The 17837-nt window shown below is 42.2% G+C and overlaps 1 protein-coding gene across 1 annotated transcript in view; it reads left to right on the top strand.

Moving 5' to 3' along the window:
• The window catches only part of LOC106873287 (DNA-directed RNA polymerase III subunit RPC2), a 76265-nt gene that overhangs the window by 13580 nt on the left and 44848 nt on the right, over positions 1–17837 (top strand). The window contains exons 9-17 of the mRNA XM_089348206.1: positions 937–1053; positions 1707–1892; positions 2936–3049; positions 4735–4845; positions 6133–6222; positions 6870–7032; positions 8627–8780; positions 11627–11701; positions 12893–12991. Coding sequence (XP_089204332.1) covers positions 937–1053; positions 1707–1892; positions 2936–3049; positions 4735–4845; positions 6133–6222; positions 6870–7032; positions 8627–8780; positions 11627–11701; positions 12893–12991 — 1109 coding nt within the window. The remainder of the gene's footprint in view (positions 1–936; positions 1054–1706; positions 1893–2935; positions 3050–4734; positions 4846–6132; positions 6223–6869; positions 7033–8626; positions 8781–11626; positions 11702–12892; positions 12992–17837) is intronic.

The following is a 17837-nucleotide window of genomic DNA, read 5'->3' as shown; positions in this document are numbered from 1 at the left end:
ACGGGAGCAACTTGAAATGAAGTGTTTTGCTCAAGAACACAACGCATTACCCGGTCCAGGAATCGAAACCACTATCTTATGGTCATGAGTTCAACATCTTAACCATAAGCCATGAGCCTCCACTTTGCTTTACATGGGTCAGACAGAATTTGTTAGGGCAGATTTACTACCACTGGACAGCCTTCCTGTTAGCAGCCCTCGTCTCTTTCCAAGTAAGGCAATATTTTCTCATGGCCAGACATGTTTTCCACGGATGGTTGTTATTTGATAATGCTTGCATGTCAGTGACCCTCATTTACAATTATCATGATGTCATAGCAAGAAGACAATAATCTTCCCAGCCAATGCTACACACTCACACACACACATGCACAAGACCCATGCTTTTCTCTGGGCTCTTTCTGCTCCTTTCCCCTTTTCTTCCTTTTTCCTCTCTTTCCGATGTAGATCAATACTCAAAACGTCATTTCCACTCCCATTTTCTTATTTTCCCATCTAAAACTTCAGCTGAACATCAATTGAATGTATTCTCTCTCTGTGATTGTCCAATTGACTTTTGTTGGTTTTCTCTGCAATTGCTGTTCTTGCAAGGAATAGCAGCCAAATTATTCTCATATCACATGTAACCTTCTTAAAAAGAAATTTGGAAGGACACACCACCATTGTTGTTGTCATCATCATCATCATCATCATCACTACCACCATCAATGTCATCAACACCACTACTACCACAATCATCATCATCATCATCATTGTTTCATGTCTGCTTTTCCATGCTGGTATGGCTTGGATGTGTTTTCTGAGTGTTTTACAGCCAGGTGCCCTTCATGTTGCCAAATGATGACATGCAAGTGACATGAGGGACCGATTCCAAAACTAAGACACACACACACACACAGCCATGTTGTTTTATATTGTCTCTGTTTTATTCTTCAGGCATTAAGGTACATCGGAAGTAAAGTGCGGGTCCGCAGAATGTGGAACGAACCAAAGAAAAGCAAACTGGAAGAAGCTAGGGATATTCTACATGGTGTGATTCTTGCTCATGTTCCTGTAAGTTTTTCATTTCCAATTTCACTATTAACTCCTTTTGTTACCATATTTCTTTTGAAATCCACTGCATTTCATCATTACCACCACCACCACCATCATTGTTTAACGTTTGTTTTCCATGCTGGTATGGGTTGGACGGTTTGATTGAGGTCTGGAAAGTTAGAAATGCTGGTAACGATCACGCTCAAATAGTGCTATTTACGGGCCACTAGCATGGAAGCCAGACAGCTGCTCTGGCAATGATCATGCTCGGATGGTGCTGTTAGTGCTCCACTGGCACAGGTGCCAGTCATCAAATATGGTCCGATTTCGATTTCACTTGCCTCAACAGGTCTTCGTAAGCAGAGTTTAGTGTCCACATTGCTATTATGTGAAACTATTGTATGTCCAAATTTGGGCAAATGCATTTTCCTTTCAATATTTATTTTTTGGTCAAACTATCGTATCTCCAGCTGTTTCAGATGCCAAGATGTCAAAAATTGTCAAAGTGTAGCACAACGGTTTTACTAAGGAATGGTAATGCTATTTTTTTGTTTTCTGAAAAAGCAACGTTTTGGACTTGGAACAGTTTTGCATAATAGCAACGATATATATATATATATATATATATATATATATATATATATATTGTTTGTTTATTATTTATTTTTCAGGTAGTCCAGTGGAATTTTAAAGTGAAGGCAGCGTACCTTGCCCTGATGGTGAGGCGGGTGATTATGACCCAGGGAGCCAGTATTAAGATGGATGATCGTGATTATTATGGGAACAAACGGTTAGAAATGGCTGGACAGTTGCTGTCTTTGCTTTTTGAAGATCTTTTCAAGAAATTCAACAGTGAGGTATGGACGATTCCATGTTTTATTTTTCCTCTTTTGTTTTGTCCTTTTAGTCCCATGTCACCATCATCATCATCATCACTGTTTTAGTGTCCACTACTCCATGCTTGCATGCGTTGGACAGAGGTCACTAAGGCAAATATTCTACAGCCGGATACTCTTCTTGTTGCCAGCCCTCACCCGTTTCCAAGCAAGGGTGGTATTTCCCCAGGGCCAGGACATAGTTTCCATGGAAGGCATGAAACGAACAACATGATGGTTGTAAACAAGCATCACCACCATACAAGCAGTGTTGTTTGTTTCTAATCTTCCGAGGAAAACATATCAGGAAATATTGCCGAGTTTGGAAACAGGCCTGGGTTGGCGACAGGAAGGGCCTCTGACTCTAGATAATCTGCAACAAATTCTGCCTGACCCATAGAAACATTGAGAAGGGGTCATTAAAATGATTATGATGAGCCAGAGACAGTCTCAGGAGGGTTGGTGTCAGAATCATCATCATCATCATCATCATCTTTTAACGTCCGCTTTCCATGCTAGCATGAGTTGTACGATTTGATTGAGGACTGGCGAACCAGATGGCTGCACCAGGCTCCAATCTGATTCGGTAGAGTTTCTACAGCTGGATGCCCTTCCTAATGCCAACCACTCCGAGAGTGTAGGGTGCTTTTACGTGCCACCGGCACGAGGGCCAGTCAAGCGGTATTGGTAATGGCCATGCTCAAAATGGTGTTTTTTACGTGCCACCTGCACAGGAGCCAGTAGGGCGATGCTGGTAACGATCACGCTCAAATGGTGCTATTTACGTGCCACCAGCACGGAAGCCAGACAACTGCTCTGGCAATGACCACTAACCTTATAATAATTAATCTGGTGTTTGTTGCTTAAGGAGGTTCTGAATCCTAAGTTGCAGCAGGTTTAGATGTAAGGGTGAACATTTTAAAATTAAAGGTTTTTTTATAATAAAAGTCAGACATGGTTTCAGGCAGGTTGTCTGTGAAAAGGGTTTATCTGTTTTGTTGAAAGAAATCCTTTATTTATTTCAGTTGAAAAGAATTGCCGATATGACCATCCCTAAACAGAGAGCCACACAGTTTGATATTGTGAAACACATGAGACAAGATCAAATCACAAATGGTTTGGTCAATGCCATATCAACTGTAAGATATATTTTGGTATTATTTCTTGGATTTTGAAACCCTTTTCTTTTGTTTGTTATTCATCACCATCATCAATGCTATCACCACCACCGTCATCATTGTTTTAACATTCAATTTTCCATGCTCATATCAGTCTGATAGAATTTGTTGGGGTTGTAAACAAGCATCACCACCATACAAGCAGTGTTGTTTGTTTCTAGTCTTCTGAGGAAAACATATCAGGAAATATTGCCTAGTTTGGAAACAGGCCTTGGTTGGCAACAGGAAGGGCCTCTGGTGGCTGTAGAAAATCTGCAACAAATTCTGCCCTTTCTGTCACCAACTCTCCCCTTTTTCTAGGCAAGGTAATATTTTCCCTGTGGCCAGACATGTTTTCATGGAAGGTTGGAAATGGACATCATTTGCCTGACTGTAACATTCATTTACAATTATCACATGATGTGAAGGCAAAGAGACAGTAATGCTCCCTCCCCCCTGCATTTACAATGGGCTTCTTTCAGTTTCTGTTTCTCAAATCCATTCATGGCATTGGTCAGCCTGCGGATACAATTGAAGACACTTGCTTACTGTTCCACATAGTGGGACTGAACCCAGAATGATGTGGTTGAAAAGCAAACTTCTTATCACACAGCCACATGGGGTAGACGTAAATAAAATTACAGTTCTATATTTAAGAGATGATGAATTATGTACATTATTTACATTATTTACATTTGAGGGATATTTGTCCTCATCTTGTTTGATGTTAACACAACGTTTCAGCTGATATATCCCCCTGTGGAATGAGGTTAAAATAATAGACAAAGAACACCACTGGAAAATATGAAAACTAAAAGAAGCAGCACATATGCTAGGACACAACAACCTCCTAAGCAGACTGAGTGCAGATATGAGTAGCATATGGGAACCGGTATTAAGGAAGGATAGGAAAATATTCGATTTATAAGCCCTAAAATTCACTCCATAATTCCTCACGGGCATATGGCGTAGTGGTTAAGAGTGCGGTCTACTAACTGCAAGATTCCGAGTTTGATTCAAAGCAGTGATCTCATCATCATCATCATCATCATCACTTAACGTCCGCTTTCCATGCTAGCATAGGTTGGAGGATTTGACTGGAGATTGGCGAACCAGATGGCTACACCAGACTCCAATCTTACCTGGCAGAGTTTCTACAGCTGGATGGCCTTCCTAATGCCAACCACTCTGAGAGTGTAGTGGGTGCTTTTATGTGCCACCGGCATAAGGGCCAGTCCAGTGGTACTGGCAACGGCCACGCTCAAATGATGTTTTTTACGTGCCACCTGCACAGGAGTCAGTCCAATGTTTTGTTCCAATGTCACTGGCACAAGTGCCAGTAAGGCAAAGCTGGAAACGATCGTGCTCAAATGGTGCATTTTACGTGTCACCGGCACAATAGCAAGACCACTGCTCTGGCAGTGATCCCGCTCGGATGACCTGAATAATAATAACATTGAAAAATACCTAAGGAACAGGAACCCAGGTTCGAAATTTCCTCAACGCACCTGATGAAGGCTGGAGGGTATATCAGCCGAAACGTGTTAACCAGAAACAAGATGAGGACAAATATCTGTCAAATGTAAATAATGTAAATAGAATTAATTTTCGAAAATAAAAGAGGTGTATAATTAGTTTCTGATTAACTTTTTCTTTTTCCTTTGCAGGGGAATTGGTCAATTAAAAGGTTCAAGATGGATCGAGGTGGCATGACTCAAGTGCTTTGTCGTCTTTCTTACATATCAGCCCTTGGTCACATGACTAGGATCACAAGTCAGGTAAGATGTAGATTGGCTGTTGTTGTTTAACACTAGGTCAGCCCTCCTTGAGCAGACCAGTGATTAAAAATGCTCTAGCCATGACCATCCTGTCTTTTTATAGACCTAAGACTACAGTACCCAATGTGTCACTCCATTATAAATAAAGTAGGGTGTTGCTTGAAGGAATTTAGCTGCTATTTTTAACAGGTTGGGCCACCCCATTGAAGTTACTTCTCCAGTTTTCTTCTACAAAATCAATTCTAACAAGAACCAAACAATTTCAGGACTAATTATTTCTCCAATGCTTGAAATTCTAGTATTGAATACATTGTTTGATTCCATCTCATAAATGAATCTCTTTAACTCTTTGATGCCAGTGTCTGAGACTCTTCCTGGTTCCATGGTATACTCGTACACAACTTTCTGTTTAAATTAAACTTTTCATCACAATGTCATAAAGTTAGAAGACTTTGCTTCATAAACCAGCTTCTTCTGTTTCTTTTAATTCTTGTACTTGTTTCGGTCATTTGACTGTGGCCATGCTGGAGCACCGCCTTTAGTCGAACAAATCGACCCCAGGACTTACTCTTTGTAAGCCTATTCTATCGGTATTTTTTACCGCTAAGTTACAGAGATGTAAACACACCAATACCGGTTATCAAATGATGGTTGGGGGACAAACACACACATACACACCACAAATTTCTGCCTGAGTGGCTCCTGTGCTGGTGGCACGTAAAAAGCACCCACTACACTCTTGGAGTGGTTGGCGTTAAGAAGGGCATCCAGCTGTAGAAACTCTGCCAGATCAGATTGGAGCTTGGTGTAGCCATCCGCTTCGCCAGTCCCCAGCTAAACCGTCCAACCCATGCTAGCATGGAAAGCAGACGTTAAATGATGATGATATATATATATATATAGATATATATATATATATATATACATATATATGATGTGTTGTGAATTTATGGAAAGAAATCCCATAAAACTCAACAATTTTGTTGAAAATGGAAAAGAGAAGATGTTAAAATGTGTAAGAGAATCGCGGCGAAGATGATGATTATTGTAGTGAAAATTACTTGTTGTGGCTCAATAATAATTAGTTATTTGTTGATTCAATTAATAAATTGTACGTAATGATGATAACAAAACTTGTTATCAGAATCATTTAACGTCCATGTTCCATGCTGGCATGGGTTGGATGCTGTGTATATGATATAGTGTCTGTGCGTTATGTTTTGTGTGTGTGTGTATTTAGTGGTGTTGGCAATTCTTAAAATAACAAAAATGCTTTCTGTTTTGCAGTTTGAGAAAACTCGCAAAGTTAGTGGTCCCCGTTCGTTGCAACCTTCTCAATGGGGAATGCTTTGTCCGTCTGATACACCAGAAGGAGAGGTGAGCCATATTTCATTTTATTCTAAACATCTGAAACTAAAGTTTGTTTTAGTCTCTTTGTGTAGATGAAATTAATTTAACATATTGTAAAAAAAAAAAAATTATACGAAAGTATACTTGTCCATTTTCAATGCTGGCTTAGCTTGGACGACTCAACAGTAGCCGACAAGCCAGAGCTCCAATGTCTGTTTTTGGCATCGTTTTTATAACTGAATCAGTACTTGCTGTGAGATTTAGTCTGAAAGGATGTCTTCTTAGAGACTTTGTGTATTAAAAATTCAATATTCCTCAAATGGTGTCAGTGACTGACACCAGTGTTTTTGGTGTGACAGGCACCATCTCAATCATTTGGAGCTACCTGAAAACTTCTGTTCTTATACAGAAATCAACAAACAAAACTGTTGCTGGCAGAAACGCCGGGTGAAATGCTTAGCGGTATTTTGTCTGTCTTTACGTTCTGAGTTCAAATTCCACTGAGATCGACTTTACCTTTCATCCTTTCAGGGTCGATAAATTAAGTACCAGTTGTATACTGGGGTCGATCTAATTGACTGGCCTCTTCCCCCAAAATTTCAGGCCTTGTGCCTAGAGTAGAAAAGATTATTATTATTATTATTATTATTATTATTATTATATTGTCATTTTAGTCCTGTGGATTGGTGAAAAATCTTGCTCTTATGACTCATGTGACAACAGATTTGAATGAAGCACCGATAATACGGCTTGCCTTCAATCTTGGAGTTGAAGACATCCAGCTTCTCAGCGGGGAAGAAATGTCCAGTGATTTAGTATATCTTGTTTTCCTAAATGGTGAGTAGTTTGGGTTGTTGTTGTTTTTTGTTACCAACTTCTTCATCTTTCTTTTTTTTCTATTTTATTGTTTTTTTAAAAAATATTATTTAAGTGAACATTAGAAGCATCAGTTGTGGCGTGCAAGAGAGACGATTGCGCTGGTATGGACATGTGGTGAGAATGGAGGAGGATAGCTGCGTGAAAAAGTGCCACACCCTAACAGTTGAGGGAACCCGTGGAAGAGGTAGGCCCAGGAAGACCTGGGCTGAGGTGGTGAGGCAAGACCTTCGTACATTGGGCCTCACCGAGGCGATGACTACGGACCGAGACCTTTGGAAATGTGCTGTGCGTGAGAAGACCCGGCAAGCCAAGTAAGATCGTTGCCAGTGCCCCTGGACTGGTTCTTGTGCGGGTGGCACATGAGATGCACCATTTTGAGCGTGGCCGTTGCCAGTACCGCCTGACTGGCTCCTGTAGGATTTTCGAGCGAGATCGTTGCCAGTGCCCCTGGACTGGCTTGTGCGGGTGGCACATAAAAGACACCATTTCGAGCGTGGCCGTTTTCGTGCGGGTGACACGTAAAAGCACCCACTACACTCTCTGAGTGGTTGGCGTTAGGAAGGGCATCCAGCTGTAGAAACTCTGCCAAATCAGACTGGAGCCTGGTGTTGCCATCCGGTTTCACCAGTCCTCAGTCAAATCGTCCAACCCATGCTAGCATGGAAAGCGGACGTTAAACGATGATGATGATGATGATGATGAAGTATCAATAACATTCGGTTCGGTTCCATTGTCTGGCATCTTGGACAGGTATCTTCTGCTAAAGCCCCTGACCAACCATCCCATAGCCTTGTAAGTGGATTTGGTAGAAACTGTGTAGAAGCCTGTTGTATATATTGTCATCATTGTTTTAACATCTACTTTTCCACTTTTCCATACTTTCATGGGTTGGCCAGAGGTTATTCAGACAGATTCTCAACAATTTCATGTCCTTTCTGTTGCCAACACTATCATCATCATCATCGTCTGATTTCAATGCTGGCATGGGTTAGATGGCAGACCTTGGACTACAATGCAAACCTTGGACTCGGTTGCTCCTCTCAAACTGTCTGACCCATGCTACATGGAACATAGATGCTAAATGATGATGATGATGATGATGATGAATAGCAAAATCTAGTTACAGCTGTCCTTTATCAAACTTATATGCTTTGAGGATAAACTTAATGCATTGTCTGGTTTAACAAACCACATGGTATCTTGAGTGCTTTTAGCACTGTCCATTCTGTTGCGAGCTCTTGGGTCAGATTTCTAGTTTGCGGGCCCTTTCCTCCCTTCCGCTAATTCTTGAGATCCTGTTAAAGGTCAAGGGTATTGCCTTCCCACCTGACTAAAATGATAAAAATAAACGAAGTTCTTTTTCATCATCATCATCATTATCATCATCATCATCATCATCATCATTTAACGTCTGCTTTCCATGCTGGCATGGGTTGGATGGTTTGGATGGGTCTGATATGATATGGCAAGGTTTCTACAGCCGGATGCCCTTCCTAACGCCAAATCTTGTTTTATAAAGTCTTTTTATTTTATTTTATTTTGTTTTATTCAGGTAACATTCTTGGTGTTATTCGTGATTACCGCCGTCTCATTAACACATTCCGTCTCATGAGACGAGCAGGTTACATCAGTGAGTTTGTTTCGGTCTATCCCAATCATAAACACAGGTGTGTCTATATTGCAACAGATGGCGGAAGATTGTGCAGGTGAGTAGTTTCCTTATATTCAGCTTAGATAATCTCTGTGTGTTATCATCATCATCATCATCATCATCTTTTAATGTCCACTTTTCCATGCTGATGGAATTTGCTCAGGCAGATGTTTTTTTATGGGTGGATGCTTTTCCTGTCACTAACCCTCCCTTGTTTCCATCATCATCATCATCATCATCATCATCACTGTCGTTTAATGTCCGCTTTCCATACTAGCGTGGGTTGTACGATTTGACTGAGGCCTGGCGAACCAGATGGCTACACCAAACTCCAATCTGATTTGGCAGAGTTTCTACAGCTGGATGCCCTTCCTAACGCCAACCACTCCGAGAGAGTAGTGAAGGCTTTTACGTGCCACCGGCACGAGGGCCAGTCACATGGTACTGGCAACGGCCACTCTCAAAATGGTGTATTTTACCTGCCACCTGCACAGGAGCCAGTTCAGCGGCACTGGCAATGGTAATATTTCTCTGTGGCCAGACACAGAAGACTGGAAGTAAATAACATCTCTTGTATGACATCGATGCTCATTTGCAACCATCACGTGATGTCAAGACAAGGCCGCATGTGCCTGCATGCACACAGCTGCCTGCAGTGGGACAGAACCCAAGACCGCAAAGTTAGGAAGCAATGTTAACCACCCAGCCATACCTGTGCCACTGTAAAAGTAATCTCCCGGTGAGCTGAGTCTGCAACCCTTGTTTCATTTCCTGGTTGTGATGATTTCACTTTGATCATTCTGTTTCCGTAAAGAAGTAGTTTACAAAGTAAGGGTTTATTGTAAATTCAACAATACCCTTTTGCCATTGGCCCCTACCAACCATGGCAGAAGACAGCGGCAGTCAGTATCTGCTTCCCAGATATTGGCCCTGTAAATAATCCTGTAACTGTAGGGTTTAAGGGATTTTGTCCTTTAGATAATGGGGCTGCGGTGGGAGTGATGGTTGGTGTAATTTCCATAGCTCTGGTTAAATTACTGTATTTTAACATGTATAAAGAACCCTTTTTTCTTCTTCAAAAATTAGGTTTAAAAAATATGGGAGTTTCTTATACATGGATAGTATTATAATCCCTTACAAACCGTTTTTCCATATTTTAAGCCACCAAATTAAGGGGTTCCTTATACACATTAAAATACGCGACTTGTAGTACGTGTGACCTCATTAAATTCTTTGCAGTATTTAGTTACCTCCCTTTACCTTCTGAGTCAAATTGCACTGCTGTCGCCAATGATTTTCGTCCTTTAGGGGTGGGGCAGTCTGATTGTATGTGAGTTGATGAAATAAGTACCAGTCAAATACTGGGGTTATTAGGCATTTAATACATTCCCCATCTCCTTCAGCAGTTTTATTACATCTGTGTGGTGGCAAGAATCATTGACACCCCCTGGGGGATTGGAAGAATGGACTAGCCGAACTCTTATAAAGAGTAGCATCTTGGTGGAGATGAGAGGGTTCAGTAGGAGTCGTAAGAGTCAGTGTGTTAGTTCCGCGTTGAACTCGCGCTGAGCCCGTAAGTTGCCGTAATGGTAGTTGTTTGAATTACTGTGTGGTGGTCCCGTCGTTAGAATGTGATAGGGGTTCGATTCCCCTCATCATCATTGTTTAATGTCCGTTTTCCATGCTGGCATGGGTTGGACAGTTTGACTGAGGACTAGCGAGCCAGTAGGCTGCACCAGGCTCCAGTCTGATCTGGCAAAGTTTCTACAGCTGGGCGCCCTTCCCAACGCTAACCACTTCGAGAGTGTAGTGGATGCTTTTTATGTGCCACCAGCATGGGGGCCAGTCAGGCAGCACTGGCATTGATCGCGTTCGGATAGTGCTTTTTATGTGCCACCAGCACGGGAGACAGTGAGGCGAGCCTGGCATCGATCACGTGTGGATAGTGCTTTTTATGTGCCACCGGCACTGGAGCCAGTCAGTGGGTACTGGCATCGGCCATGTTTAGATGGTACTCTTTACGTGCCACCAGCACAGGAGCCAGTCAGGTGAACCTAGCATTGACCATGTTCAGGTGGTGTTTTTTACGTGCCACTGGCATGGGAGTCATTCAGGAGACATTGGCATCGATCACATTCAGATGATGCATTTTATGAGCCACTGGAATGGGAGCCAGTCAGATGGCACTGGCCGCGGCTGTGCAGTATTAACCAGCTAGAAGCACATAAAAGGCACCATCTGAATGAGGCCAATGCCAGTACCCTTGTGACTGGCCCCCGTGCTGTTGGCACGTAAAAAGCACTATCCAAAGGTGATCGATGCCAAGCCCGTCTGACTGGCTCCTGTGCCGGTGACACGTAAAAAGCATCCACTACACTCTCGGAATGGTTGGCGTTAGGAAGGGCATCCAGCTGTAGAAACAGTGCCAGATCATATTGGGGCCTGGTGCGGCTACTCGCTTTCCAGACTTCAGTCAAACTGTCCAACCCATGCCAGCATGGAATATGGACGTTAAACGATGATGATGATGGTGACTCCAAGAAAGCTTGTCAGGCCATTGAGTGTTCATTGTTTGAAAGACTTAAAAGAAAAATTACCTCAGGTGGAAACAGGTGAAGATTGGTGCCTTAAAGAGCATCTGACCATAGGGAAACCTCCCTCAACAAAGAATCTTCTGACCCATGCAACCACAAAATAAGTAGACATAAAACAGTGATGGTGATGATTTACCATTTTGACATGGTACACAGCTACCAGATCGTTATTTTAATTAGTAGCATGAAATAATTGTAAGAAAACCTGATTGTATGTTTCTTCGTTATTACTAAATTTTACACTTTAAGAATTTTACCTAAATTTGGAATATTTTGTAATTGAATTGGTTGACTTCTGTTTTTGCAGACCTTACATCATTGTCACGAAAAGCATCCCTCTGGTTACCAATAAACATATTGAAGAACTTTCCCAAGGATTTCGGTAAATATTGCTCTATTGTTTCATAAACCTACAGCAGAACATGCCTGATACAATCGCACAACACAAGCATACAACTTGCACGCTGTGTGTAAGTAGTACCCAATACTTTATTCTGTTGTCCCTTGAAAGGATAAACAGTAAAGTTGACTTCAGCTGGATTTGAACCTAAAGCATTTTATCTAGTGCTCTTGTAATTCTGTGAATCCATCACCCTCTTATTACTGTTAGCGGTGATGATGGTGATGATGATGGTTTTCTTGCATAGACATCTCTTTATCTTTTACTTGTTTCAGGCATTAGACTGTGGCCATGCTGGGGCACACCACCTTGAAGAATTTTAGTTGAACGTATTGACCCTGTTCAACCCCGTTTGACCCCAAGTCGAGCATATTGACTTTTTTTTTTTAAAGCCTGGTACTTTTTCTGTCAGTCTCTTTTGCTGAGGTGCAAAGTTATGGGGACATAAACACACCAACACTGGTTGTCAAGCGTAGATATCATCATCATCATCGTTTAACGTCCACCTTCCATGCTAGCATGAGTGGAATGGTTTCACAAGGGCCGGCCAAGCAGAAGCCTGCACCAGACTCTTGTGACTGTTTTGGCAGGATTTTTACAGCTGGATGCTTTTTCTAATGCTAACCACTCAGTAGAGTGATATATAGGCGCAGGAGTGGCTGTGTGGTAAGTAGCTTGTTTACCAACCACATGGTTCTGGGTTTAGTCCCATTGCTTAGCACTTTGGTCAAGTGTCTTCTACTATAGCCTCGGGATGACCAAACCCTTGTGAGTGGATTTGGTAGACAGAAACTGAAAGAAACACGTTGTATACACACACACACACACACACACACATGCAAACACACACACACACACATGCAAACACACACACATACACAGTAAAATGTCTTTGTCATTTATTAACTTTGTGTTTGGAAGATATAAATTAACATGAAACTTTGATGGAAGGTTTTAATTTAGATCATTTAAAAACACAATTAATTTCGTGGAATGGAGGGGCTTAGAAGCAGTTTGGCATAAAAAAAAGGGTCAAGCTGTTATCTACAAATCAGTTGAAAATAGACAAAAATTTGTTTATCTCAGTTTCAACTGAAATCATCATGAATTTAAAAGTCTTCATAAAATTTGAAAGAAATTTAAAAATTCTTTGTGCTTTTGCCATTTTTACAGGAGTTTTGAAGATTTCCTGAAAGAAGGTCTTGTGGAATATCTTGATGTGAACGAAGAAAATGATTGTATGATTGCGTTAAATGAAGACCACATCAAAGAGTAAGTAAAACATTCGTCAGTGGTTTTTGTAACTGCAGTCTGTTTTTATAATTGTCAATGTAAAGGCACATAGCCTAGGGGTTAGGCAGTTGCACTCGTGGCTACTAGATCATCATCATCATCATCATCATCATTTAACGTCTGCTTTGTGTCCATTGTTGCATTGTGTCCAATTAGCTCCATCTAATCGATCAATATATAAATATATATATATATATATATATATATCATCATCATCATCATCATCGTTTAACGTCCGCTTTCCATGCTAGCATGGGTTGGACGATTTGACTGAGGACTGGTGAAACCGGATGGCAACACCAGGCTCCAGTCTGATTTGGCAGAGTTTCTACAGCTGGATGCCCTTCCTAACGCCAACCACTCAGAGAGTGTAGTGGGTGCTTTTACGTGTCACCCGCACGAAAACGGCCACGCTCGAAATGGTGTCTTTTATGTGCCACCCGCACAAGCCAGTCCAGGGGCACTGGCAACGATCTCGCTCGAAAATCCTACAGGAGCCAGTCAGGCGGTACTGGCAACGGCCACGCTCAAAATGGTGCATCTCATGTGCCACCCGCACAAGAACCAGTCCAGGGGCACTGGCAACGATCTTACTTGGCTTGCCGGGTCTTCTCACGCACAGCCCATTTCCAAAGGTCTCGGTCCGTAGTCATCGCCTCGGTGAGGCCCAATGTACGAAGGTCTTGCCTCACCACCTCAGCCCAGGTCTTCCTGGGCCTACCTCTTCCACGGGTTCCCTCAACTGTTAGGGTGTGGCACTTTTTCACGCAGCTATCCTCCTCCATTCTCACCACATGTCCATACCAGCGCAATCGTCTCTCTTGCACGCCACAACTGATGCTTCTAATGTTCAGCTTTTCTCTCAAGATACTTACACTCTGACGGGTATTCACATTGACATTACACATCCAACGGAGCATACTGGCTTCATTCCTTGCGAGCTTACGTATGTCCTCAGCAGTTACAGCCCATGTTTCACTGCCATGTAGCATGGTTGTTCGTACGCATGCGTCATACAGTCTGCCTTTTACTCTGAGTGAGAGTCCCTTTGTCGCCAGCAGGGGTAAGAGCTCTCTAAACTTTGCCCAGGCTATTCTTATTCTAGCAGCTACACTTTCAGCGCACCCACCCCCACTACTAACTTGGTCGCCCAGATAGCGGAAGCTATCGACTACCTCTAGTTTTTCACCCTGGAATGAGATAGAAGTTGTTTCCTGTTTGTTTGCAGTCTTTATTGCACCTGAACATCTGCCACAAACAAAAACTAACTTGCTAGTTAACCTGCCTTTGATGTTGCTGCACCTCTTATGTGTCCATAGCTTGCACCGGGTACATCTTATATATATATATATATATATATATATATATATATGTATATATGTATATGTGTGTGTGTTTGTCTCCTACTACCTCTTGAAAACCAGTGCTGGTATGTTTACATCCCTGTAACTTAGTGGTTCAGCAAAAGAGACTGATGAAGTAAGTACCAGGCTTTAAAAAAAAAATAAGTACTAAAATTTCAAGGTGGTGCCCCAGCATGGCCCCAGTCAAATACCTGAAAGAAATAACGGATAAAAGATACATATTAAATGCATCGCAAATATTATTACCTGGTTTGGTTTCCCTTGTGTGTGTTTGTGTGAGTGCATGTGTGTATGCGTATGTTGCAATCACCTTGCCTTGTCATCACATGTTAGTTGTAAACAAGTGTCCCTGTTGTGCAAGCAGTGTCATTGTTTTCACCCTTCTTTGAAAACCTGTCTGGCTATAGGGAAATGTTACCTTACTTGGCAGCATGTGAGGGTCGGTGACAGGAAGAGCCTCCAGCTGTAGAAAATTTGCTTCGTCAAATTCTGTCTGACTCCTGCAAGCACGGAAAACTGGACATAAGAAATGATGATGAAAAAATGGTGATATATTCTATGTATATATGAGAGGGTGTTTATGATTGTTTCCTTGTCTCAGCATCATGTCAGTGTTGACAGCTGTTATCAATATGTTTAAGATCAACATCATCATTGTCATTACATGGGTTGGATGGTTTGATTGAGGATGGGCAAGCCGGGAGACTGCACCGGGCTCCAATCTGATCTGGCAGAGTTTCTACAGCTGGATGCCTTTTCTAATGCCAACCACTCCGAGAGTGTAGTGGGTGCCTTTTTATGTGCCAGTCTGGCAGCATTAGCATTGGTCACATTTGAATGGTGCTTTTAATGTGCACCTGGCATGGGTGCCAGTCAGGCTGCACTGGCATCAGCCATGCTAGAATGGTGCTTTTTATGCATCACTGGCACGGGTGCCAGTCAGGCGGCACTGTCATCGGTCATGCTTGAATAGTGCTCTTTATGTGCCACCGGCATGGGTGCCAGTCAGGCAGCAATGGCATCGACCATGCTCGAATGGTGCTTTTTATGTTTCACCGGTACAGGTGCCAATCAGGCAGCACTGGCATTGGTCACACTCGAATGGTGCTTTTTATGTGCCACTGGCATGGGTGTCAGTCAGGCGACACTGTCATCGGCTATGTTTGAATGAAGCTCTTTATGTGCCACCGGCATGGGTGCTAGTCAGGCAGCACCCTTAGAAGTAAATGTGATAGTCAAAGAGATTGCTCCTTTGTGTGGGACGGGACATGCTGTAATGTTTTTAAATATTAGGATTTATTTCAATAAGGGGGGAGGGGAGAAGGAAGAGTTTAGTGAGGGTAGGTGCTGGGTGTGGAGTGAACCAGTTTGAGGGAAATGAAATGAATACTAGTCTAAGACTGATCATATTGTTGGGTTTCAGTGATTGAAGACATTTACTTTGTGTGGTTACTCTGTCTAGGGGTGAGTGTGATGGGGTGGAGAAGGTGAAGTTAGGCAGTTTTATTGTGTGTGTGTGTGTGTGTGTGTGTTTGCTTGTTTGTTTGTGCAGTGGGTAAGTGGGGATAAAGTGTTGAAAATGTGGACGATTTTTCAGCAGGACTTATTACTTATATGTCGTCCAACCCATGCCAGCATGGAAAGCAGACGTTAAACGATGATGATGATGATGTCTTGTGTCAGAAGATTTCACAAAGTTAGAGGCGAGGAAAACTATTTTCAATGTAGAGGAAGTGATTGGTGGGGGGAGCTTGGGGAGCCTTAGAGGCAGCTGATAAATCAAGTTAAGAGAGGTGGTGTGATGCTGGACTTAGCGGGTTTTACATACGCACAGTAACCATATCTGAGAGTGTTATCATTGTTTGAGCTGATGGTGGGCCTCGACTGGTGAACCTTTTCTCGTCAGCACTCTTTCACAAACACTGACATCATGCAGAGGGGAAGTATAAGGGAAGTGGTGTATCAAAAGACAATCATTTCTTTCTTTTGGTGCCATGTCCAGAATGTAGGACGTGGGCGATTTTGTCTTGCTACAATTCTCTGTTCTTTGTTTTCTGTAACAGTTTCACTTCCGAATGATTTATGCCTCTTTCTTCCAACCAGTTCTTTAAGCTTGGCATCTGTAGCATCCTTCCCCTTTCTCTGCTTCTTTTCTCTCCAGTTTTTCTGGTCCTTGCTAAATTCTTCTGACCCTTTTTCCTCATCTCATGACCAAGAAATCTCACAAAACAGTTTTCTATTTTTCATAACCTGTGTCATCACTTCTTCATTAGACATTTTGTCTGTTCATGCTATCCTCGATAGTCTCCTTAAGAACCACATCATCATTGTCAAATCGTCGACTGGGACCTTGTGGGAATCCTTGCAATACACTCAGTGAACTCTGCTAAAAACACCCAAGGATTTGATGCTGGGCCTGAACTGGGCCTGAAAACAAATGAAGAGCTTACTTTCAAAACCAAGGATTAAGATTCGCCTCCTGTCTTCTATATAGCATTCATTCCAGTTTGACTGAAAAACATTTCACGTGCATGAAGCCAGCAGATTGTGTTTTAATGGTTGTCATGAAATCAACCAAATGTGTACTTAGACCGGTTTTGAAAGTAAACTCCTCAAATAAGGTCTATTATGTTTTACTGTTAGACCATCACTGAAATGGTTTCTGCCCTCAAAGCTTATGCCTGTTGTTTACAGGGTTGGGTTTCTTAGTGAGGGTGATGTGGTTAACAGATTTCCTTTGTTGTCGTGTAGTTTTGGGTTCAGTCCCACTGCACAGCAACTTAGGCAAGGGTCTTCTTATCTTCTACAATAGCTCTGGGTCAATCAGTGCCTTGTGCATGTGAATTTGGTAGATGGAAACTGTGTGGAAGCACATCATAAATGAATGAGTTTGTACCCCCCACCATCATTACTTGACAAGTGTTGGTTTGTTTATGTCTCCATAACTTAGCAGTTCAGTAACATAGACTGATAGAATAAATACTAAACTTAAAAGCATAAATACTGGGGTTGATTTGTTCAGCCAAAACCTTTAACCCTTTAGTGTTCATATTAATCTGTCAAACATAATGCTTATTTGTTCATGCTCTTTTGAATTGTTCAAGTTCAAGAGGAGTGTCCACAATATTTGCTTGTAACTTTGTTAATTTTCTACATACAGATTTGAAATTTTGTCAGTGGGTGCTTTATATGCCAGTGGATTATAGTTATGTAATTTTAGTTGATCTTGCTGGTCAAATTTTATCATCATCGTCGTTTAACGTCGGCTTTCCATGCTGGCATGGGTTGGACAGTTTGACTGAGGACTGGCAAGCCAGAAGGCTGCACCAGGCTCCAATCTGATCTGGCAGAGTTTCTACAGCTGGATGCCCTTCCTAATGCCAACCACTCCAAGAGTGTAAGTGGGTGCTTTTTACATGTCACTGGCACAGGAGCCGGTCAGGCGGCACTGGCATCGACCA

The sequence above is a fragment of the Octopus bimaculoides genome, chromosome 2 (assembly GCF_046866305.1).
Source record: "Octopus bimaculoides isolate indiv1 chromosome 2, ASM4686630v1, whole genome shotgun sequence".
Classification (NCBI taxonomy): Eukaryota; Metazoa; Mollusca; class Cephalopoda; order Octopoda; family Octopodidae; genus Octopus; species Octopus bimaculoides.
Note: the sequence above shows the minus strand (reverse complement) of the source record. Positions and strands in the feature narration are given on the sequence as shown.